This window comes from Sitophilus oryzae, unplaced genomic scaffold (genome assembly GCF_002938485.1).
Source record: "Sitophilus oryzae breed Bouriz unplaced genomic scaffold, Soryzae_2.0 scaffold_179_pilon_pilon, whole genome shotgun sequence".
Classification (NCBI taxonomy): domain Eukaryota; kingdom Metazoa; phylum Arthropoda; class Insecta; order Coleoptera; family Curculionidae; genus Sitophilus; species Sitophilus oryzae.
This window is the reverse complement of record NW_022146501.1, coordinates 928,760-954,419: the sequence shown is the minus strand read 5'-3', so window position 1 is coordinate 954,419 and position 25,660 is coordinate 928,760. Positions and strand designations below refer to the sequence as shown.

The window sequence follows — 25,660 nt, the reverse complement described above, 5'->3', positions numbered from 1 at the left end:
TGTAAAAATAAGGTAATTAAGGGCTTATTTTTTGGTATTTATTATAATTTTGCTAATATCTTCGGTTTGAAAGAGGATATCAAGATGCGGTTTTCACTGACTTTTTAAGCTTTTACTACTCTTTACTATCAGCTAAAATTACATATGCTATTGCATCTAATTTTTTTGAAAAAACGCGCAATGTTTGTTAAATTGTAAGACAACGCCCCCTAGCGTCTACGTTCAAAACCTTATTATTATTATTGTTATGGTATAATATAGAGTAAGAAACGCTCTTTTAGACGAGCCCTCGCTTGTTGGATTCCGATCATCCAGTCCAGAGTTATTAATATTCAAATAAAAACAGATCTAACCTTCTCCCACCACTTTATTTTGGTAGATAGGGGAAAATGGCTCTAACAAAAAATATTCAAAATTTACTGAAGATTATGAACCTGCTACTTATAGTACACCTTATCTAGGCAAAATTGTGTAAAAACTCCACTTTCCAATTTTTTGTTGCAGTTGCGCCCCCTAGCGGTCATTCTACAAACTTGAAAATAATTTCCAGCAATTTCCCATAGCCTCTTTACTTAGCTAATACTTTCCGCGATACAGCCGAGAGCTATTCTTAGAGGGACATATATAAGCTTATACAACTAAAAGAGTTTTAACAGTCCTAACTACCTTAAAAACTACTAGTCTATAATAATATAGAATATAGATACATAATAATCTTAAACGATATAAAAATACGTGTAAAAATGTAATCAATAACAATGTTAGGAACATATATTGAATAAAAACAAACCTAGCCTCTCACTAGTTAATAAAAATATATATAAAACTTGTAAAAATTGACAGGGTTTTCTGCAAAAAGTTACTCTAGCACCACCTGGCGGAAAGCGCCGGTAACTTTCAGAAAAGCCTCCTAGCGCCATCTACCCGATAGCCATCGAAGCACACATGTAATGAGATACTAACACCACCTTTCGAGGAACTTATAGAACTATTTTCGGTTTATCGCAAGCTGCCCAGTCAGGGACGGGCAGATAATCGGATTTTGTTACATATTCGCGTTTTTACAACTCTTAAAACACGTTAATTTGCTGTAAATGTTGTAATTTTAAGGAAAATTGAAAAAAAAATCCTTATAACAATTACTAATGTAACAAATTCCGATTTTTTTACGTCTACCCATCCCTGGGAGAATAAAAATTACATAAGATTCAGAACTTAATCAGATTTTCGAAGGGTTTGAAGAGCATGAGGAGCATGAAAATAACCAGAGAGCAGAACAGAAAGGTCACTAATGAGAGTATAACTAAATGTTACTTGGCAGACACGTTTCTGTTTGGCTGTGGCATATCCGCCTGATTGTTTTCTACGTTATTGTTATTATTAGCTGCGTTACTACCTTCGCCTTGTGCGTTCTGGACCGCTTGGCCGTCCCTGAAACCTAGACGAGAAAAAATTATGTACAGGGTGGTCCATTAGAGCGAGGTCCAAGTCCAATATCGTCGTTCCGATAAAAACTCCGGCAGCGTATTCTGCAGATAAAAATAAGTAAAAAAGTTCGTATAAATGTATGTCCTAAAATATGGTTAGTTTCGGAGATACAGGGTGTAGAAGTTTCGTTTTTATTTCGATTTTTCCCAAATAATGTCTGAAGTAACGTCAGTATTTCGATGAAAATTTTTGTCTTGGATTTTTTTTGACATGAGGAATTTGATTTTAATATCAATATGACTCCTACTTGTAGAGAACGCCACCTACATATGTTTTAACTGATTTGAAGACTAATAACTTTTCGTCCGTACCTGTATAAAACTACTGAGTAAAAAAATATACATTTAAGAGGCCTTTTTTACGTAAAAAACGTAGTAAATGTATATTGTTTTACTTAGTAGTTTTATACAGGTACGTACGAAAAGTTATCAGTCTCCAAACCAGTTAAAAAATATATAGGTGGCGCCCTCTACAAGTAGGAGCCATATTGACATCAAAATCAAATTTCTCATGTCAAAAAACTCCGAGACACCAATTTTCATCCAAATATTGACGTTACGTCAGAAATTATTTGGAAAAAATCGAAATAAAAACGAAACTTCTACACCCTGTATCTCCGAAACTAACCATATTTTAGGACATACATTTATACGAACTTTTTTATTTATTTTTATCTGAGGAATATGCTGCCCAAATTTTCGAAATATTACACGGTTTACAAAGGTACATATCCTAAAAATGTTTTGTTGTATACAGGGAGTCCAAGAAAAAGTAATGATAAAGTTAAAGGTACGTTTTTTTTTAATTGTAACAACTATGCAGTGTTGTCATGCTAAACAGTGTCATAAAAATAGTGTAATTTTATGCTGAATCCAATGATCTACAGATAGTGATGTAAAATTTCCAGAAATATATTGAAATATTTTAAAAAATAAGAAAAACTGAAATATTTATTTATAAAAATCATAACAAAACATCGCAAAACACGAAATGAGTTATTCTACAAATTAAAAAATAAATTAAGGTTAAATTTGTACAAAAAAAAAATATTTTTGAGACACTAGTCGGGCAAGAGGCATATCTTCATCGCTGTCATCAGCATCACACTCAATAACATCTTCTTGCCAGTCTACTTTCTCAAAATCTTCAATAGTATCGAAACTGATCTATTGCCGTTTCCTATTTTCTTCAGCAAGTTTTCATTGTGGGATACACAGAGTAGCTTAGGGGCTCTATCATTAGTAAGCCTGTTTCTCATTTTTGAATGAATATGACTATAAACGATAAAACTGCGTTCCTTGGCGGCCGAAGATGCTGGCATCATCAAAATTCGTGAAGCTACTTGTGATAATGAAGATGAAGAACACAGAATCCTTTCCACCAGGAGACTGGGTAATCAAAACTACTTTTCCATATGAAGTAATTTCCAAATAACTTGCCACTTCTACTATTTCTTGCTCCTTTATATTGAGTTTATTTTTTGATATATGAAGTATGCATTCTATGGCAGAAAGAATTTGGGTTTCATCAAGTTCAGAACCTGATTTTGGATTTAGTAATTCTGCAGCATAATGAATGGGTTTAATAGCAAATTTTCTCTTTTGTCAACAAACTCCAAAAGATTTTATTTCTCTTTTAAAGATTTTAGTTTGATGTTTATAGGGTTACAAAATAATGAAAGATATATTAATAAACATCGGGTTTGAATCGCTAATGACAAGATTTGAGTATTTTTAAAAATATTTCCAATATTTCCGAGACACGTTTGGAAATTTCCAATATTTCCATTTACAACACTATCTACAGAAAAACCTAAAACTCTATCATATTTTTTTTGGGAAAACCTTTTTTTCTACAACCTTTGTAAGCCATGAAACATTATTTTATGAAACTTATTATATTATTATTATATTATATTATTATTGATTATATTATGAAACTTTTTTCATAATATCTTAAGACAGCGGCGACGATATTGGACTTCCTCGCACTGTATAATATACAGGATGTGCCAAAAGTTTCTTTTAAAAACACTTACCAGTTGGATTTATCGGCCCTTTGATGCGACACGTGTTATACGAACCGCAATGGCAGCATTTGAAGCCGACCACGTGGAACTGGACGGTACATTCCTATATACAGGGAAAAAATAACGATAATTATTGGAAAAACTGGAAATCGTCAGATTTTCACCAAAATTGGTATAATAATTCAATGTTGAAATAATTTTCCGCTTTTCTGAAAAAAAGACGTAAGAGACCGCCAAGAAAAAAGTTCAGATTCGTAATCTACGACCTCGAAATAGTGTGTATACCAATTTTGGTGAAAATCGGACGATTTTCAGTTTTCTCAATAATTACCAAAATAACTATTAAAAAAACTTTTCTACCTAATTTTTTTACCTTGTGACAATCCTTGCACAAAATGTGAACAATATAATCCTTGTACTCTGGCGGCATGGGGGTAGTATCGACTTGCTGATCCAAGTACTTCCACAGCTGGCTCATGTCCATCAAGGAAGTTTGACAGATCGGACAAGCGTAGTGTCCGGCTTGTAGTAGCTGTTCGAAACAGGTCCGGTGTAGTAAATGCCCACACATCGGTATGTGACAGGGAATTCGAGAAGTATGAATATCCTCCAAGCATACCGGGCAGTTTGCTCTTGAGACGTTTTCCACGCACTTGTGGCCATTTTTTAACTGGACTGGCAAACACATATTGCATTTTTCGCAGTGGAAAAACTTCTCAGCACCCCCAATGCGGCATATACCGCATCCCTGGCAGTGAAATTGCTTCTTTTCTTCATCGTCGAACAAGTTGCATTCCAAACAGACATACTTGCCAAACCTAACACCACAATTTCGACATTCCGCCTGGACTGGTTGCCGGGTATTGCACAGTGTACAAACCAACTCCGTTACAGCTTTCCTGTTGACTGTATGATTCTCTTTTTCATCGTGACAAAAGCGGCATGTGTACACTTTATTACAACAAGGCGTCTAAAAAGATATACAGGGTTGTTCACCACATACGACACGGAGTATTGTGGCTAAACGATTAAGTGGATTTTTACAAATTGTAAATTTTAGGTTCGTTGAAGATTGAGTTCCCTGTATATTATTCGATTTTTAGATTCGACGATTGAAATAAAGGTAACTTTGATTAAGGTTTATCACACTTAAACCTTACCGTTTTTGATATACATGTACTGAGTTCTTTCGAAAATCGACAACTATGAACCCTTCCCGGACACAAACGGTACATTGTGAGACAGGAAATTGTAGAGAGAAACAAGCCCTATAACATAGGATACAACATTTCAATGAACAGTGCTTTCCATAAAATCAATAAAATGAAAAATTTACGAAATAATATACATGTACTGATTTCTTTCGAAAATCGACAATTATGAAACTATGAACCCTTCCCGGACACAAAAGGTACATTGTGAGACAGGAAATTGTAGAGAGAAACAAGCCTATAACATAGGATATAACATTTTAATGAACAGTGCTTTCCATAAAATCAATAAAATAAAAAATATACTAAATAATATACATGTACTGATTTCTTTCGAAAATCGACAACTATGAAACAATGAACCCTTCCCGGACACAAACGGTACATTGTGAGACAGGAAATTGTAGAGAAAAACAAGCCCTATAACATAGGATACAACATTTTAATGAACAGTGCTTTCCATAAAATCAATAAAATGAAAAATATACGAAATAATATACATGTATTGATTTCTTTCGGAAATCGACAACTATGAAACTATGAACCCTTCCCCGACACAAACGGTACATTGTGAGACAGGAAATTGTAGAGAGAAACAAGCCCTATAACATAGGATACAACATTTTAATGAACAGTGCTTTCCATAAAATCATTAAAATAAAAAATATACTAAATAATATGCATGTACTGATTTCTTTTGAAAATCGACAACTATGAAACTATGAACCCTTGCCGGACACAAACGGTACATTGTGAGACAGGAAATTGTAGAGAGAAACAATATTTTCAATTTTGTGATGTAGTTTGAATACTGGGATCATATTAAATATTAATAAAATTAGTCCTCTTTAACGAAAAATATTTAAACTGCTTTTTATATTTTAATGAAATAAACGAACTATATCGACAATATTCGTATCTGTATTTTTTGAAAATTTGTTACATCATTAAAAAAAATCTAAAATGTGGTCTAAATTAAAAGAAAATGCATTTTCTACGAAAACTTGAAGAGATCGGTAAAAAATGGTATAATACAATTTGATAGACAATTAAATTGTGCATCTGATTCACGTAAAATTTACAGGGTATTGCGTTTAAATTAAATAAGTTATTGCCGTTTAAACATAGTAATTATTTAAAATAAATTTTTGGACACTCTGTATAAGGTAATATAATTTTTATTATTGCAACACAATATCTGATCAATAAATAATCTTCAGTAAATATTTAGTATTAAAAACTTTAATAGCCTCGGAGAAAGGAAGCCTTAATTTTTTTACTGCAATTTCACAAAATCGAAAATATTTCAAAAACGGTAAGGTTTAAGTGTGATTAACCTTAATCAAATTTCCCTTTATTTCACTCGTAGAATCTGAAACTAGAATAATATACAGGGTGTTCCATTTAAAAAAATACAACTATAATATTTTTGTATAATATCTTGTAAATTTTTTTTTTAAATTATAGCTCTAATAGTCCTTCAACGAACCCAAAACTTACAATTTGTAAAAATCTAATCGTTTAGCTACAATAATAATCTGTGTCGTATGTGGTGAATAACTGTAGCTAGCAGTACAAATGCAGACGGTTGGTATTTAAAATTTATTTCTTACGATGTGGCAAACACTTTTCAACGTTGGACACATGAACGTTTGCCACATCGTGTTAAATATGAAATTAAATGTATTGTTTGGTAGTGTTTTGGTAATTTTAAATGAGATATGAAGAGATAAGAACAAGCATTTGGGTTTCGAAAAGCTTTTATCTTGTTCAGTTTAATCAGTAACGAACAGCATGCGTTAAATTCATGCAGATTGAGTTATTTGCACGAAATAAATGGGTAGTTATCGAAAAAAAAACACTTTAAAATCGTTGTTTTCAATCTCTAAATTTATCATCCCAAAGTAATATACCTGTCATATGACACTGAAACTAAAAAAAGAGCAAAAATACGATTACTTACGACGAATTTCGATTTTCTTTTGTAATGGGCACATCCAATTACTTTAATTGTTTCTTCTGGGGGTCCCTCGGCCCCCGGAGTGGTAGCCAAAGCCATCTATGCGCACTCCAAAGCGTACGGACTGGAACTGGGGCCAACGGGTTCAACAGAATGCCAATATCTCAATCGTCAGTTATCGTAAAATTAACTGAACAAACATATAAAATGCGATGGAATAATTTTGACTTTAACAGATCATGATGCGTTTACCAACTCACCAACCACGGTGACAGATCTTTGACAAACAGCTGATTTGTGTAAACGAACTGTCACCGGGATTTTCGGTGGTGGCTATTGTACGGCCCAACGGACAAATATTTTATTTTATTAGCTCGTGACCAGAGGTGGGTATATAATTTTACCGCTTTTATTAAATTCAAAATGATTGAAAAAAAAGTGACAAAAAACATTCCCAAGTTTATAACTCCAAGCATTTACGGGGTTAATTGCAAGCGTCGTCTCTCCGACTAGACGAATCTTAACAATCCCCCCCGTAAACGAAGGTACCTAGGAATGCGGAATTTCGTGGTAGAAATGACCGGCGCCTCGGCATCAAGACTAACCTTGACAGACATCGTAACGACTGCAAACAATTCTCTAACAACAACTCAAGAGGGCTAAATTATGGGCTGGCCAGTTCCCATAACGTCGCATTCCTCAAGCGCCAGAAAGTTAGGATTAGAGTTTACATCGCCACGCCGCGTCTGCGAATCCCAAATAAAATTCTTTTGTTTTTTGTATAAGTACTTATTTTTTGTCGGAAGCGACCGGTGAGATATTAAGGCAATGACGTATCCGAAGGTGTATTACTGGTTGCCTGGGGTCACAAATTATTTTTCCAATTAGTTTGCTGAACAAAGTTAAATTATTGCTTCCTAGATACTCGAAATAGAAGGTAAATTAAGGATAAGGTGATTTTTATGTGTTTTGTAAGGTATTTCATACGAAATAAATTATTATTTGGAAATTTTAGAAAATGACATGTCAATTTCTCATAATGAATAGTTGGCTTCCAATATTGTAGAAGGACCAGAAAAAAAACAATAAAAGGTATGGAATCGTTGTATTAAATAATATACGCCTTATAATACACCCAGCCACATGTTAACTATGTATTTCCTTTCTAGTGTTCAGCTTCAAATAATACTGAAACAATAACCAAATCCTGCTTCGTAAGTAGTGTCCAAACCAAATCACAGAAGTTCTAAAAAGGACCAATCGCTTGTTTCAAGATGAACTTAGAGCTATGTACTGGCAAAATTCAAGATATTTGTGGAATAATTACTAGAGAACGATACAAATATTCGTAGAAATGTGATTAAAACTGTTGTGAGATATTGTAATAAGCTTGTACGACCTGTTCAAAACAAATGTACGTTCAAACTGATCTGTAGTAAAAAGTAAAAAATAGTCTTACAACGAAGAAAACTGTGTAAATAATTCACATGAGAAATTATATTGGAAATAATGGTAAGTCTCTTTGAACATTATCAAGGTTTTTAGGAAAATGTTATTTGATATTGCAGAAGATTACAAATTCAGCAGGTTCCCCTAGACTTTGAGGAAATGGCACTTATTTCTCCAGCTGGCTTGATCCATTCGACTTTGTTATAGGATAAAATTGTAAGCAATCTTCCCCTAGAGGAAATTCACATACTGAATCTTAACGGAGGCTGGGAATCCTTAGATCTGATTTTCTCATAATAATAATCTAGATATTCCAACGTAATGTAAGGTAAAGCATTTGTATACAGATAGTAAACTAGTCTCTTTAGTTCTAGATCCTGTTCTCCTGTGTAACTTTTAAATCAAAATACCAAAGATGTGTTCAATATGAACAGTCAGATACAGAGGAACTATGGAAGGTTGAGGCACAGTCATGCGGCAGCTATTGGGTTTACCAAGATTATTCTTAAGATAAAATTGTAAGCGGTGACTAATTCTAGGTAGTTTTATTTGAATTCAAACTAATAAAATAAATTAAACTACTTTTAAAGATTTTAGTAATTATCCTGCGCATCCGCCATTTTCTTCAGAAGTATTTAATTTTCCTGAAAATTTCGAAGCCATACAAAAATGGTTTTTACTCTGAACTACCTCGAATTAAATTTCTATCGGCCAATCGAATATCGTCGAAGAACGAGAAAGAACAATAAAAGGTACAAAATTGTTTTATTAAATCTACCCATTATAACACAGTTAGAATATAGTGTTCGGCAGGGGCGGATACAGGAATTTATTTTAGGGTGGGGAAGATGAAAAGTAATGAAGAATATACTTTTTAGGGCGCTATTTTTAACCCAAAAGTCTAAGATTTAACCCAATTTAGGGACTTTAGGGGGGGCCCGGGCCCCCCCTCTGTATCCGCCACTGGTGTTCAGCTTGAAATAATACTAAAACAGTAACCAAGTCCTACTTCTTAAGCAGTGTCCCACATCACAGAAGCCCCAAAAAAGAGCGGGCTTGTTTCAGGACGAACTTAGAACTATGTACTGGCAAAATTCAAGATATTTGTGGGATAATTAATAGAGAACAATACAAATATTCATAGAAATGTGATTAAAAATTGACATTATTTGGCTAATTTGTGAAATATCATAAGCTTGTACAACCTGTGCAAAATAAAAATCCATTCAAACTGATCTGCAGTGAAAAAGTATTTTTACAACCAAGAAAACTGCGTAAATAAAAAACGTCATTTTAAATTTTCTACTACGTCACTTTGCCTAAATACATAATTTTTAATTCAGAAGGGTTTCTGAAATCCTGGACGCCCGATTTTTTTTAAGAATCCGGTTTCCGGGAAATTAAGCGTAAAAACAACTCAATAGTAAATGGTTTCTGTGAAGTTTTAATTCATGTTCAGCCGATCTAAGATAGATGTCCCAACTAATTACAACTTACTTCAGAAAATATTAATCTTCCTTTGACATTGCGATTTTTAGAAATGCGGAGTTGACTACGGTCCCGTCTTGGCTTCCAAGGCGATATTCAAACCTAAAATGGTATTGGAAAAAAGGGTATGTTTTGACAGTAGCCGTTTCTCCCTTTCAAAAAAGAAAAAGCGCTCAAATTACCAATTAAAAATAATATCTTCGTATTTTACGTTACGTGTCGCTTTGCTCTTTGCTCTCATGATTTTAATTCTAAAGGGTTTTTGAGTCCGGGACGCCGGATTTTTTTTAAGAGTCCGGTTTCCGGGAAACTTACCGTAAAAACAACTCAACTTTGTTCAGTATTTTAATCGTATATCTACTAAAGCAACGTTAAACTAGTTCCGATGTATATATAAACCTTTGTTTTTGTACACGAAAGTTATACAATATAATCGAAAAAAACAGCGTCAGCGATCGCTACGAAATGAACATCGCTGTCTTTTATATGTAAAATTATATGGGAATGATATCGATCGTCATCTCCAAGCCAACTGGACGCCGTTTTTTTCGATCTTCCGGTAATTAATAATTATTTATAATAGTAAATGCAGAAATCTTCTAATCTACTATGAAGTTTTAATTCATGTTCAACCGATCTAAGATAGATGTCCCAACTAATTACAACTTACTTCAGAAAATATAAATCTTCCTTTGACATTGCGATTTCTAGAAATGCGGAGTTGACTACGGTCCCGTCTTGGCTTCCAAGACGATTTCGCAACCTAAAATGGTAGTGGAAAAAAGGGTATGTTTTGACAGTAGCCGTTTCTCCCTTTGAAAAAATAAAAAGCGCTCAAATTACCAATTAAAAATAATATCTTCGTATTTTACGTTGCGTGTCGCTTTGCTCTTTGCTCTCATGATTTTAATTCTAAAGGGTTTTTGAGTCCGGGACACCGGATTTTTTTTAAGAGTCCGGTTTCCGGGAAACTCACCGTAAAATCAACTCAACTCTGTTCAGTATTTTAATCGTATATCTACTAAAGCTACGTTAAACTAGTTCCGATGTATATATAAACCTTTGTTTTTGTACACGAAAGTTATACAATATAATCGAAAAAAACAGCGTCAGCGATCGCTACGAAATGAACATCGCTGTCTTTTATATGTAAAATTATATGGGAATGTCATCGATCGTCATCTCCAAGCCAACCGGACGCCGTTTTTTTCGATCTTCCGGTAATTAATAATTATTTAAAATAGTAAATGCAGAAATCTTCTAATCTTCTGTGAAGTTTTAATTCATGTTCAGCCGATCTAAGATAGATGTCCCAACTAATTACAACTTACTTCAGAAAATATTAATCTTCCTTTGACATTGCGATTTTTAGAAATGCGGAGTTGACTACGGTCCCGTCTTGGCTTCCAAGACGATTTCGCAACCAAAAATGGTAGTGGAAAAAAGGGTATGTTTTGACAGTAGCCGTTTCTCCCTTTCAAAAAAGAAAAAGCGCTCAAATTACCAATTGAAAATAATATCTTCGTATTTTACGTTGCGTGTCGCTTTGCTCTTTGCTCTCATGATTTTAATTCTAAAGGGTTTTTGAGTCCGGGACGCCGGATTTTTTTTAAGAGTCAGGTTTCCGGGAAACTTACCGTAAATTCAAATCAACTCTGTTCAGTATTTTAATCGTATATCTTCTAAAGCTACGTTAAACTAGTTCCGATGTATGTATATAAACCTTTGTTTTTGTACACGAAACTTATACAATATGATCGAAAAAAACAGCGTCATTTCCAAGCCAACTGGACGCCGTTTTTTTTCGATCATACGGTACTTATCTATAACCAGTTATTAATTATCGTACTTCTACCTTAATAATTCGGGCAAATTCTAAGTATTAAAATTTTCCTTTAATAGGCGCATTCGCCATTTCGTCAAGAAAAAACGTTAAACTTGATTTGTAAGTTAATGTTCCATTTAAAATTATTTTTGCAGTACTCTGGGCACATAGCTACAATATAATTATTGTCATCTTGTGCTTAAATATCGCTAACGCTTTTTTTTATCATAAACACAAATTATATAAATAATGTATGTTTAGAATTAAGATAAATGAAATTTTTCTCTTTTCATCTCTATAGCGTAGTAGAGTTTAAGGATGTTTTTTTTTATTCCCAAACGTAATATTTTGGTTGTTTATTTGTCCGGGCCTACCCTCCATAATTCAGGCAAACAAGTACCGTATGATCGAAAAAAAACGGCGTCCAGTTGGCTTGGAAATGACGATCGATGACATTTCCCATATAATTTTACATATAAAATGACAGCGATCTTCATTGGCTATGAAATGATCGCTGACGCCGTTTTTATTCGATCATACGGTATTTTCTACGTCTTTTAAAATAAGTGGAAGTAGCCATATTTTTTAAAATTTCTTTAATATTAGTATGAAACTCAAAAAAAAACACAATTATTATAGCATAATTAAAAAAAATATAATATTATTTATTTCTTTGTTACAGATTTTCTACAACAAATCGATGGATGTATACAGTTCCATGGCAATACATTTTATCCTTTGCATGAATATATAGTATGGCCAATGCATCAGGACTTATATCTAAAATGTTATTGGCTTCGGGTAAATATATTTTTTCTGAAAGATAAAAGATAGCTAATATTAAAAGCTTTAATAGAGCTAAATCCGTTCTTATACACAAATACAATCAAAAACACGAAATATTAATATATGACATTATAGACCATATTAGCATTAAATAAATTGTCTTATACCAGGACGAGCTACAGAATTTTTTTGAATTTGGCCTCAAATCTGGTCCAATCTTTGCTGTAAATTTCTTAGTCACTTCCTGTATCTTCTACTAACTTATTATACCTAAAATATGTCTTGTTAGTGTATTCTAGACATTTTTGTAAGTACTATAAGAAGTAAGAGCATTTTTCGCCCCTTAGCAACGTTCCATTTTAGGTCATTGTGCACCAGTATTTCCAAACATATCCTCGATACAACAAAGATATTATATTTTACTTGATGTAAGGATAAAGCAGTCTGTTCTTGAAAACTGTTTAAATTCTCTATTTTTTCTTGTAAGCGTCTTAACTAGAAATTCAGCATTAGTATATACAGGATATAATAAAACTAGTTTGAATACTTTTTCTTGAATCTTGAGTATCTTGTTGAACTATCGTCAATATCGTGTAATAAAAAACAAACCACCCTGTTTGCGTTTAAATGTTATGATTGAGATTTTTATTTTAGAAAAATGCCTTTTTAAATTTGTACCTTCGCCATTTTGTCAAGAAGGTCAGAATTATTTTTGACTGTGGACTAGCCAAATGACCTATAAGTTCAAGCCACTTAAAAATATAGAAGAAGAAAATCTATGTCGAATCTGTGGTTGCGAAGTTGCGATTTGCGATTCTTTCTTGTTTTGTTTCTGTCTGGTTTCTGTATTTTGTTTATATTCTCATGAAAATGTAAGTACCCATTAATTTTGTCTGTTTTTTATAGGTTTTTCAATTGAAATCATCAATTAAAAGTTTTTAAAAAATATATTTTTCCTATTTTCAAAATCGAGTATATGGAAATATAGATACAAATGTCTCTATTGTACAGAATATTGCTTTAGATTTGAAACATTTGATATTTTTTTCGGCCATTTTTTTTTAATAGAGTTTAAAGATGTTTTTTTATTCCTAAAGTAATGCGGTGTTTATTTGTCCAGGCAAACAAGTATGTTCTACTTTTTTTAGAATAAATCGGTGTTAGTATACTCAATAATATCATACAAGAGAATGGTGTCTTTCTGCATTCTTCCACAGAAGAGGAGACCTGGATCATCATCTAACTTTGATGTTCGGCTTTCGAGGACCTGCATAGCATACATGGGTACCCAAGGAAGTTACCACTCTCTATGTCTAGGAGCTGGGTGATGCTTAATCTTCGACAAAGGGTTAAATCAGGTGCAGGAAGATGAATACGCATCAGGAGACAGAGATTTATGATAAATGGAGGCTAACATGACATAGTTGGGCTCTATCTTGTATTAAATTTCTTAACACTACATTACAAAGAATTAAATGTAAGTTTTCTTTTAATTAATATAGAAAAAAATGTACTTGTCGTAGTCTTTGTTTTGTTTAATCACAGTATTAAATAAATCTAAAAAAAAAACAACAAAGAACACGGGAAATGAATTAATTTTGAATTTAGTTATTTTTAGTTCTGATTTACTGGTTGCCTATTCTCCACAAAAATAAATTTAATGCTATGAACAGTTTATCAAAGAACAATGTTTAATACTTCTTTTTTGTTTTAGGGATGAAAAATTTATGTTTTTTTCTCAGGGTTTTTGTGGAAATCTGCATTTGGTCTTCAAGAAGCTATTTGAATGGTACTTGGGAACACGGCACTGCAAATATTACTACACTGAGACACTGGCTGTGTTGAAACAATTTTCACGCTTAAAAGATGTAAGTTTCTTTTTTCGATAGAGTTTTTTGGTAGTACCGCATAGAAAAACGCGTATTGTAGTATAATATGTAGTAAAAGTATGTTGGTAATAAAGAGAAAAAACTTTTTTTACTATTTACTTTTTGAGTAAAATGCATTCTTTGTAAAAAGTCCTAGAAATCAAAATGCGAACAAACACAAAAAAGAAATAAAAACAAACAAAACCTTATGAAGAATGCGTTTGTCTAAAAAAGTCTTTCCTCTTGTCGATATAGAAAAATATTGTATTTTTGATGAAATTATTTAATTGTTTTCTTTCTAATTTAACAAGTAAAAAATTTCAGGTTTTCCCATTACTTCTCAATATTAAAAAGCATATTCTGTGGCAATGTGCAGGTGATTTGCAACAAACACTTATAAGAATGGGATGTACCAACAGTGCCATGCAGGTACTACTTTGCTGAGACATTGACTGGCTTCAGGCAACTATTCGCCTTAAAAAATGTAAGTTATATTTTTTTTTGGTAGATTTAAGGTATGAAACAATGGTATGAGGTACTCAGAGGTTTATGTTTTTAATGCTATTGAATTAAACTTATTATTTTATTATAAGAAATTATATTAATAAAATTTAGTTCTGGCTGAGTACTAGTATTTTTATGTTACACAATTGCACAAGAAGAACATTTTTTTTAATCATATTTCTTGGAGGCCGTTCAAAAACTTTTCTGCTGGGATGTTTAGTAAATATTGTGTGTACGATGGAAACAATATTATACAATTATTTCTGTTTATAGGTTTATGGTACTGGTTCCGTAACAACTGCAGCTGTTTTTGGTACTCCTACTTATTTGATCCTCCTGTATATTCCCCATTGAAGATATAGAACAGAACGCGGACTTGCGATAGGAACACTTCGTTTTGATCACACTGATCCCATTTTTTTAATTCTACGATTTTTTAAAGTAAAATTTAGATAAAATGCTTAAATTCTATAATTCGTACAAACGCAAATGTTTTTATATAATTTAAGTTAAAATTCAAATATTTATATTTTTAAAACTAGTATATCGTCTAGAATATATTTTAGTTAATTCTAGTTGGTAAAAAATTATGGAATTTAAAATTATCTAAATTTTATTTATTGATTATTTGCAGTGTTAACACAACAGTGTTCCACACAACCTGTTCGGAAAGTGGAAAATATATTTCAAAATACAACTTAATAGAAAATAAATATTTTAAATTGGATCCCAAAATAATTTTTAATGGACCGGTTGTGTGGATACTTTGTATGTCTTATACCGTTATATAAGCGATTCTCTCTCTAAAAAAAGGATTTTAAATTGATATTTTTTATATGGGCATTATAAATGCAAAAGTGTATTAAATGGCGAATGCGCCAGGAAAAGAGAATATTGAAATTCATAGATTTTTTAAAAAAAATGTAAAAGTAAGATTGAGATAAGATAAATTCTGTAATTTAAATATTAATTTCAATATAAATGCGTTTATTTTTATATATTTTATGCAACAATATTTTAATTCAACCGGAATAATAATTGAATATTTTTTAAACTATCTTTTCTGAAATATGTCTTAGTTATAAAAAATTACAGGATTCAAAATTATCTAAATGTTATTCAACTATCATTCGCAAGCTTTATAAAAGAATACGGGGTTTTCCACACAACTTGTTCAGAAAGTTTAAAATGTATTAAAAAGAAAATATATTTCAAAATACAACTTATTAAAAAATAAATATTTTGAAATGGATTCCAAATTAATTTTTAATGAATTTGTTGTGTGGGCACTCTGTATATGTCATATACGAGTTATCTTAGTGGTTCTTTCTTAAAAAAAAGGATTTTTAATTGATATTTTTTAAACGGGCATTATAAAAGCAAAATTTTACTAAATGGCGAATGCGCTAGGAAAATAAAATATTGAAATTAACAGATTTTTTAAAAAATGTAAAAGTAAAATTGAGATAAGAAAAATTCTGTAATTTAAATATTAATTTCAGTTTAAAAACTATTTATTTCTGAAATATGTCTTGGTTCACTTTTAGTTATAAAAAATTACAGGATTCAAAATTATCAAAGTTTTATTTGTTAAATCGTCTGCAATATTAAGGCTCTATAAATAATACAAGGTTTCCTAGAGCAAAATAAAACACTAATTGACCACAATACATCAGAACGCATCATCATTCATCATCATTTTTAATCATCTGAAGAGATGATTAAAACTAATGTCCCTACGGTCACTGTCATCATATTTTAGTTAACAAATTTGAGTTGTCTTAATATAATTCTTTAATTATGATTTTCTTTTTAAAGAGTATAAAATAATAATCATATTAATATATGGCCATTATAGACCATCTTAGCATTAAATAAATTCTATATTCTACACCAGGCCTAGGCTATTAGAATTTTAGAATTTAGAATGAGTGGGAGGGGGGTTAATCAGTTCGACCTTACAGATCCATTGTGTCCCCCTTTCTTGAATCATAACTCATCATACAGTCCCAGGGCTTTGACAAAAGCCAGTATCTGGGACGGTTTTATAGAGGGTAGTTCTCCATCTCCAATATCAGTCGTATCAAAATTCATGGCACGAATGGTTGTCGTCTCGGCGCACTCAGTGATGAGGTGTACTGGTGTTTCACCATCTTCCCCACAGAATCTGCATTCGCCGTTTCTTCTTAGTTTCAATCTACTGAGGTGTTCATTGAGGAGACAGTGCCCTGTTAAAAACCCCGTGACAATCCGAAGATTGTTCTTACTCAGACCCAGGAAGATCTGTGATTTTTCTTGATCATAAGCCCTCAGAAACTTCTTCGAGTGTCTTAGACCATTGCAAGATTTCCATTCCAGGTTGCGGATGGAATCTTCCAAGTTCTTGAGTTCCGCCTTGAGTTGGTTACCACTTGGAAAGCAGAACGGTTCTGGTCCAGTTAGTGGAGTGTTCGCTCCTTTCCTAGCTAGATTATTTGCTTTTTCATTGCCTTCTATCCCTTGGTGAGCAGGCACCCAGTGTAGGAGGACTTTGTTTTCTTTGAGGCCTAGGCTATAGAATTTTTTTGAATTTGGTCTCAAATCTGGTCCAATCTTTGCTGTAAATTTGGTAAAGTCACCTCTGTACCTTCTACTAAATCATGCCTAAAATATGTCTTGTTAGTGTATTCTAGACATTTTTGTAAGTATTATAAGAATTTGTACGTGTCTTGTTTGTGTAAATCAGTGAGAGCAATTTTCATCCATTTACAACATTCCATTTTAGGGCATTGTACTCCAGCATATTTCCAATCATATCCTCGATACAACAAGGATTACATTTTACTGGATGTGCCTTTGTGATGTAATGATAAATCCATGTGGTTACGAAAACTGTTTAAATTCTTTTTTCTTGTAAGTCACTCTCTCTTTTAAATTCTCTATTCTTTCTTGTAAAAATCTTGACCAGAAATTCAGTATTAATGTATAGAGAATTATAATAAAACTAGTCTGTATATTTTTTCTTGAAATCTCCAGTGTTCTTGATATCGAACGGTTGGATTTATTGGCTTGTAAACCAAAAAGATTTTCGTTATCTCGAAGAATTAGTGCGTAAATATCAATGATATTTATCTAGATCACCAAATTTTAAAATGTTTTATTTGATTTAAAGTTTTTAAACGTATTTTAATTTTAAAATTGCTGTGCTTGTTTATTTATATTGTTGTCTTTGTCTTATTTAATTATCCAAAGATTATAATTTGGTCTCTCCTTATCGTTATTTTTTTTCAGGACACTGGCCAAATGTTCCTGACCTGTTCAAGCCATTGAAAAATAAAGAAGAAGAAAATGTATATGATCTGTGGTTGCACATAGTTAGGAACAGAAGTATTGAAAAGAAGAAGAACAATACTTTGATTCTGTGGTTACGAATCTATGGCCTAAAATTCGAAAAAGAAGAAGAACGCTAGTGGCGCCATTGTGTCAAAAGTGAGGAGATTTTGAACTAAAAACTAAAATGGTTGCCAGTATGTTTGTATTTTTGTGAAGATCTAAATTAAATCTTATTTTTGTAAGTATAAAACGAATCGAATCGTTACAAAATCATGATAACCATATAATACACACACTATTTCAGTAGAATAAATATTTTCTTTTAGGCGCAGCATTGGTTATACAGCAAAAAAAACATCATGACAGGACGACCTTTTCCGTTGTTGGAAGATCCTTTACAATTTTTGTGATTTTTTGGTAGAAAAAGTGGTTCTTTTATACAGTATTTGAGCTTATTCTGTTCCGTAAGCCTGCTTAAACTCATGAAAATGTAAGTACCCGTTATTTTGCTTGTTTTTATAGTTTTTTTTCACTTTGAAATATTTCAATTACATCATCGTTTAAAGCTTATAAATTTTTCCAATTTTCCTCATTTCCTTTTTCAAAATCGAGTGTATGAGAATATAGATACATTCCTTGATGTCTTTATTGTACAATAATATTAAAGTTACTAAGAATATTGCTTTCTATTTACAAATATTGATATTTTTTTGGCCATTTTTTTGATTGTGTTTGGAGATGTCCTTTTTTTTCCCAAGAGTAATTTTTTAAGTGTTTATTTGTACAGGGAAACAAGTCAGTGTTAGTATACCTAAAGAGGCCCACTATGTGCTCAATAATTATATAATTGTTTCAGATAAAACCAAACCTTTTAGCATTTTTACTATATACTGTTGTCATATATATCGTAGTTTATACAAATTTGCATTGTTTTAATTATAATGCTTTAATTCAATTATCTCTTTTAGGAGTATTATTAATAATACACACTCAGCATGTACAGGCCACCTAAAAGACAAGACCTGAATCACCTCTGTTGTTTGTCTATCATTCTGGTTTACGAAATTGGTTTTTCATTACTCAATTAAAAGTAAGTTTATTTTATTATTTAAAAACAATTTGAATAAATTTATTAAATGATTATTAACAGACTAACCGTAATTTTAAGATATATTTAATATTAATACGAAACCAAAAAAAAACGTAATTATTATAGCATAATTAATAAAATGTAATATTATTTATTTCTTTTTTACAGAGATTGTGCAGTAACGCAATGGATGTATACAGTTCCAGGGCAGTACATTTATCCTTTCAATTGATATTATGAACAATACATCAGGACATATAAGTAAATCTAAAAATTTTATTTCTTTTGTGTAAATATATTTTTATTTGTTTGCTATTGATGTTCATTAGTAGATTTTATGATTTTTAAATTTAAGTAAGGAAAAATTTCCAATGGGTGCTATTTTTATGTTTCCTTATTATCATAGATAAATTCAGAGCAGTGATTTTTAATTTAAGCCTATTTATGGCTTTTTATTTTTGATACAATACCATCTACTTAGAACTTTATGTGGTTTTTGGTTTAATTTCATTTCTTTATAATTGCTTGACTTTTATATATTGTTGATTGTGGAAATAATGTCATCATTTATCAATTCCATACATTATTCCCTTGATTGTATTTCTGTAGGTCTTATTTGTTTGGTAAAACATACCATTAGTTAGAATTTATTTCGTTTTCCTATTAACAGCTTGACTCCCATATTTTCTTCATTATTGGAATAATACCATCATTTATTGATTCTATAAAATATTTCACTGGCTCTATTTCTATAAGTATTCTTTTATTTGTATTAGTTTTCTTATGGTATCATTCTTGTACAGAATTTATGTTTTGATGGATTCATTTTCATGTCATTTTTTTCAGATCATATGCCATGAATTGCCATAATTTTGCGGATTCTCTTGGTTTGGTTTCTCTGTGTTTAAATATAATTTAAATACACAGTAACACACTTAAAAATCTCAGAATAAGGACTAATTTTCATCTAATTTCCTACTAATTCCTGGCGCATTCGCCATTTATTCAAAAAAACTGTCTCGTCCACATAAGTCACTTCTAGTTTTTCTAGCATTTTTTTCCAATAAATATGCCCGAATAACATCGACTCCAGAGCATCATAACTAGCCTCCCCGAAGAGGAGGAGACCCGGGTCACCCCCTAACCCTGATGTTCGGCCATCGATGACCTGTGTAGCATGCAGAGGTACCCAAGGGAGTCACCACCCTCTGGTTTACGAGCTAGGTGTTCTAACGCTAGAGGCTTCGGCCGGATACGACCTGGCACCCAAGCTACGAGACTTCTTCGTGCACGTATCCCGTGACGTCTCGACAGTAGAGGGGGCGGGATATCGGACACATTGAAGACGATGAGGGGGGTCCGCCTGTAGGGGGTCCCGGTGGATGTCCGCTCGATGGGTGATGAGGGTGACCCGAGACGGGGCTGCTTAGCTGGGATGGGAACTGACTGGCGAGGCTAAATCGTCGGACAAGGGTTAAATCTGATGGAGGGGGGCGAACTTATATGCTCTGGAGGATTTTTCTTATGTGCTTAATGTCATATTTTTACTAGATATTCTTTAGAGGAGGCTAAGCATAATATTTGATTAATTTTCCAGTTCTTTCCAAGACCGCATACTTCTTTATTTTTTTTTCTTGCTTATGGCCTACCTCATATACATTATTTTTGTATTCTATATTTTCTTTATTATTGGAATATTACCATTCATCAATTCTATAAGCTCTTCTAATGACTGGCTTATATATTTTTATTGTGACTTTCTTCCGATACTTTTTTAATGCATAAAAAAATAATTTTGTTGCCTGTATGGAATTATTGCTTTCTTATCCATTGTCATCTTATTTTTCCCGAGATTTTCCCTCATTTTCATTCCATTTTATCCAATGCATAATATCTCTCTTAATGTTCCCCATATTTTCTTCATTGTGCGAATGCAATCATTCATCAATTCTATAAACTCTTCCATTGATTGTATTTCTAGGTCATTTTATTTGTATATACTTTTGTATTTTTTTTGTCATTCTTCTGAGACTTTTCTAAGTTCATTCACACATATTTATGGAACTTTTTTAATTCCATATACTTATCTCTGTTTCTTTATTTGTCTCACATATTTTCATTCCGTGAAATCTTCTATTAATTTATGTATTTCTGGGTTATCAGCCATTATTTAATTAAAAAAAAAATCTGTATCTCTAGAGTTCTCTAAGGTATTTTATTTCTATTGACTATATCAAGTTGTAGTTTTGGAATCATTTTCATGACTTTTTTCAATTCATCATTCCATACAGAGGAAAACCCTGACTAAATTTTATTTTTCTTAAATATAATTTATTATTTTTCTCTTACATTGATTGTATTTCGAAGTCTTCTCTTTTATTTGTATTATTATTTATTTTATTGCCATTTTTCTAAGACTTCAAGTCTTTTTATTGCCTATATAGAACTGTATAATTTTGGATACATTTTCTAATTGGTTTTCTTTTCGTTCCTTTTCTAATTTCCTTTAAAATTAAGTTTTTGAATGGGATATTGTATTGCTTTGGGACAGCTGCACTTCAACTCAACCACCCTCTTCAAAATGCCAGTAGCTGCATTAAATTCAACATTGAACAGTGGATTCAGAATAAAATTCATCATTGAAGAGGAACTAAATAAATAATTTGAGGTAAATTAAACTAAAAATGTTTATTATTAATACGTAATGTAAAACTTGATGTGTATGAGTCTAAGTTAGTCTAATTTTTTTTTTTAATTTCAGATCATCAAATTTTTGGAAATCATTCTGTAATAACTGCAGCTGGTACTGGTACTTCTATTTTCCCTGCATTGGACACTTCACCAAGACACATCTGGAAGAAGACTTTTTGAAGAAGAAATTGGTCTTTATTTGTTTTGAAAATTGTAAAAGGAAAATTTTGAGACATTGAATTCTGTAATTTATGCATAAACTTTTTTTTAATCATCAAGAATATATTTTAGTAAATTCCAGTTGTATAAAAACACAGAATTCAAGACCATCAAAATTTTAATTTTATTTTTAAACAGTTTCTTGGAACTTTAAACTTTACAATCAAAAAATTTTCTGATCAAGTAGGCTTTGAGCATTGATATATAATAATTTTCTATGAGGAATTACATTAAAATTAATATAATTTTTTATTCTCCAAAGAATGTTACGTTATATTCAATAATTAGAGTACTATTTATAATTATTTTGGTTATGGATAAGATATTTATTGAATATTTTGTTTTAGTTAAGTTGTAATACAATATGATCGAAAAAAAACCGGCGTCAGCGAAGGCAATGAAATGAAGATCTCGTACATTTTATATGGGGATATGTAAAATTATATGGGGAATATCATCATGTTCATTTCCAAGCCAACTGGACGCCGTTTTTTTCCATCATACGGTATATGATAATATAAAGACTACCAAGTGTATAAATGAGTCCGAAAATAAAAATATACAGTGTGATCAACACTAGGGATGGATGATTAGAATCATAAAGTAAAAAACTGTTTTTTACATGTAACAGACAATTTTTTACACAAGGTTATTTTTGTTAGTACAAAATCCCTAGTTTTATACAAGGTATATTAAGATCGCTGTCATTTTATATGTAAATTTATATTGGAAATTTTATAAACCGTTACTTCAAAGCCTACCGGATGCCATTTTTTTTTCGATCATACGGTATAATTGATTTATGTTTAGGCATTTTATTGTTAATATATTTTCTATTTTGTTCAGGAATCTATGTACATACCATATGATCGAAAAAAAAACGGCGTCTAGTTGGCTGGGAAATGTCGATCGATGACATTCCCCATATAATTTTGCATATAAAATGACAGTGATCTTCATTTCATAGCCATCGCTGACGCTGTTTTTTTTGTCATATTGTATAAGCAGAAATAATACTGTATGATTGAAAAAAAACGTCGTCGGAGATGGCTTGGAAATTAAGATCGCTGTCATTTTATATGTAAATTTATATTGGGAATTTCGTCAACTGTTATTTCAAGGCCTACTGATATTTTTCGATCATACGGTATAATTTATTTATGTTTAGGCATTTTATTGTTAATATATTTTCTATTTTGTGCAGGAATCTATGTACATACCATATGATCGAAAAAAAAACGGCGTCTAGTTGGCTGGGAAATGACGATCGATGACATTCCCCATATAATTTTCCATATAAAATGACAACGATCTTCATTTCATAGCCATCGCTGACGCTGTTTTTTTTTGTCATAAAGCAGAAATAATACCGTATGATCGAAACCAAAACGACGTCTAGTTGGCTGGGAAATGACGATCGATGACATTCCCCATATACTTTTACATGTAAAAAATGACAGCGATCTTCATTTCATAGCCATCGCTGACGCTGTTTTTTTGTCATATTATATAAGTAGAAATAATACCGTATGATCGAAAAAAAACGTCGTCGGAGATGGCTTGGAAATTAAGATCGCTGTCATTTTATATGTAAATTTATATTGGAAATTTCATCAACTGTTATTTCAAAGCCTACCGGAGGCCATTTTTTTATCATACGGTATAATTTATTTATGTTTAGGCATTTCATTGTTAATATATTTTCTATTTTGTGCAGTAATCTACATACCATATGATCGAGAAAAAAAAACGGCGTCTAGTTGGCTGGGAAATGACGATCGCTGACATTCCTCACATAATTTTGCATATAAAATAACAGCGATCTTCATTTCATAGCCATCGCTGACGCTGTTTTTTTTTGTCATATTGTATAAGCAGAAATAATATCGTATGATCGAAAAAAAAAACGTCCAGATGGCTTGGAAATGAGGATCGATGACATTCCCCATATAATTTTGCATACAAAATAACAGCGATCTTCATTTCATAGCCATCGCTGACGCTGTTTCTTTTTCGATTATGCGATTTCATTTTGATTCACCACCTTGTATTATACTTTTTAAGTTACCCTTTGTTAATAATATATAATATTAAAATAAATAATACGTAATAATAAATGAGTTTTATTCAACCAAAATATACTGTCTAATCCCGAACAAAGAGAAAGAGTAATTTAATTATCACAGAAATAATATATTCTAATCACTAAACACCTTACCAAGTTGTTCTGGAATAGACATTATTTTATATAAAAATAATACCCTACAATTACCTCCTCGCTCTTATGTACTCCTGATACAAATCCGAGAAAATTCAGCTTTTAACAAAAATTAAACGAAAAATTTTAATCCTCGTCAAAAATCACTAATTTCTATCAGGAGCACATAAGTGTGAAGAGGTACGGAGTAAATTCAGTACCAATATTTACCTCTTCGCTCTTATGTACTCCTGATACATATTCGAGAAAATTCAATTTTTGTCAAAGACTGCACGGACATTTTTAAACCAGGTCAAAAATCGCCGATTTTTATCAGGAACACATAAGGGTGAAGAGGTAATTATTAAATTTAGTACCACATTTAAATAAAGCATCGATCAACGATATTTCTGCTATCTCTAGCACTTCGACCTCGGTTCCAAACTTCAACCCTTAATATCTCGGAAACTATAAGGGTTAGAGAGGAACGGAACTCGGCTTTCAATAGGCATTTCAACCCTCTATAAGGGCTCAAGACGAGGGCGCGATCGGAGGCAAAAAAAATTTTTGGCGAAAAATGAGGTAAGGGGTTAACCTTCCTTCATTTTTGCCGAAACTTTTTTTTTGTCTCCGATCGCGCCCTAATTTTGCACCCTTATAGAGGGTTGAAAGGCGAATCGAATGCCGACTTCCGTTCCTCGATAGCTCTTTTAGTTTAGAAGTTATGGCCGTTTTTCGAAAAAATCTAACTCATTCTAACTCGTTGGTCGGGTACTCCAATTTTTGCCAGGTCGAAATTATTTTTGGTCGGTTTTGTCAAAAACGGAGAAATTTTGAATTTGTATCAGGAACATATGAGTGCGAGGAGGTATTTTTCGATACCAGGAGTAGACAGTTACATTCACCATTTTGTCAATAATTTATTTCGTTTATTTTTACCTCCTTACTCTTATGTACTCCTGATACAAAATTCTTAATTTTTCAGTCTTTAATGAAAATTGGAGGAATATTTTTAATCCTTGCCTAAAATCACACATTTCTATCAGGAACACATAAGTGCAAAGAGGTAGTTTTTACCGCCTTGATTTTTAGTGACGAAATAGTATTTATCTCCTCGCTCTTATGTATTCCTGATACAAATCCGAGATTTTCATCGACTTTGTCTATTTTCCTTGGAGAAATAAAATCACAATTATTTTTAATAAGTTTTTTATTCATATAACAAGTATAAATATATTTGACGTGGACAGTATTCAGGATATACACTACAAAATTATTATACAGGGTGATACACTTATTTAAAAAAAAGACTGTATATTATTTTCAGCAGTAACATTCAATGGCTTTCATGGCCTACTTAAATATTGCATTACCTTTAATAAATAGCTTATATACAAGGCTTATATCTGTAACCCGTTGATCATTACACTAAATAATTAATAGAATAGATTAAGTAATATTGTTAATTATCAAAATAAAATACTAATTAACCACAATAACTTACTTTACATTTAATATTGGACGCGCGTTTTGTTAACCATGT

The 25,660-nt window shown here is 31.9% G+C and overlaps 1 protein-coding gene and 2 long non-coding RNA genes across 5 annotated transcripts; 2 read left to right on the top strand and 1 right to left on the bottom strand.

Annotated features, from left to right (window-relative positions):
* Positions 1 to 482: 482 nt before the first annotated feature.
* Positions 483 to 6,979, bottom strand: LOC115882759 (RING finger and CHY zinc finger domain-containing protein 1). The gene is made up of 4 exons (XM_030900998.1): positions 6,692 to 6,979; positions 3,891 to 4,487; positions 3,527 to 3,620; positions 483 to 1,438 (listed from the first exon to the last, which is right to left on the bottom strand). The coding sequence occupies exons 1-4, from the start codon at positions 6,785 to 6,787 to the stop codon at positions 1,311 to 1,313; spliced, it is 915 nt and encodes a 304-aa protein (XP_030756858.1). The 5' UTR covers positions 6,788 to 6,979; the 3' UTR covers positions 483 to 1,310.
* A 337-nt stretch (positions 6,980 to 7,316) lies between these two features.
* On the top strand, positions 7,317 to 15,749 carry LOC115882731. Of its 3 annotated transcripts, XR_004050233.1 has the most exons (12): positions 7,317 to 7,641; positions 7,704 to 7,780; positions 7,858 to 8,200; positions 8,257 to 8,460; positions 8,506 to 8,676; positions 8,728 to 8,889; positions 12,133 to 12,251; positions 12,891 to 13,108; positions 13,385 to 13,713; positions 13,951 to 14,104; positions 14,429 to 14,588; positions 14,882 to 15,749. It is a non-coding gene; the product is annotated as an uncharacterized LOC115882731 (long non-coding RNA). The 3 variants fall into 3 exon arrangements; XR_004050235.1 differs by lacking the exons at positions 12,133 to 12,251; positions 12,891 to 13,108; positions 13,385 to 13,713; ... (1 more) ...; positions 14,429 to 14,588; positions 14,882 to 15,749 and adding an exon at positions 9,158 to 9,330 and having other exon boundaries at positions 8,257 to 8,455; XR_004050234.1 differs by lacking the exons at positions 12,133 to 12,251; positions 12,891 to 13,108; positions 13,385 to 13,713; ... (1 more) ...; positions 14,429 to 14,588; positions 14,882 to 15,749 and adding an exon at positions 9,155 to 9,330 and having other exon boundaries at positions 8,257 to 8,455.
* Positions 15,750 to 17,884: 2,135 nt separating this feature from the next.
* LOC115882733 lies at positions 17,885 to 22,786 on the top strand. The gene is made up of 5 exons (XR_004050236.1): positions 17,885 to 18,158; positions 18,247 to 18,410; positions 18,889 to 19,010; positions 19,179 to 21,678; positions 21,772 to 22,786. It is a non-coding gene; the product is annotated as an uncharacterized LOC115882733 (long non-coding RNA).
* The last annotated feature ends 2,874 nt before the right edge of the window (positions 22,787 to 25,660 follow it).

What these genes read in the sequence shown, in the direction of transcription:
- LOC115882759 (XM_030900998.1), bottom strand. Translation starts at nt 6,787, where the DNA reads ATGGCTTTGGCTACCACTCCGGGGGCCGAGGGACCCCCAGAAGAAACA. An exon ending in TGTGCAAGGATTGTCACAAG is followed by an intron (nt 3,621 to 3,890) that starts GTAAAAAAATTA and finishes CCCTGTATATAG; the next exon opens with GAATGTACCGTCCAGTTCCA. An exon ending in AGGGCCGATAAATCCAACTG is followed by an intron (nt 1,439 to 3,526) that starts GTAAGTGTTTTT and finishes TTTCTCGTCTAG; the next exon opens with GTTTCAGGGACGGCCAAGCG.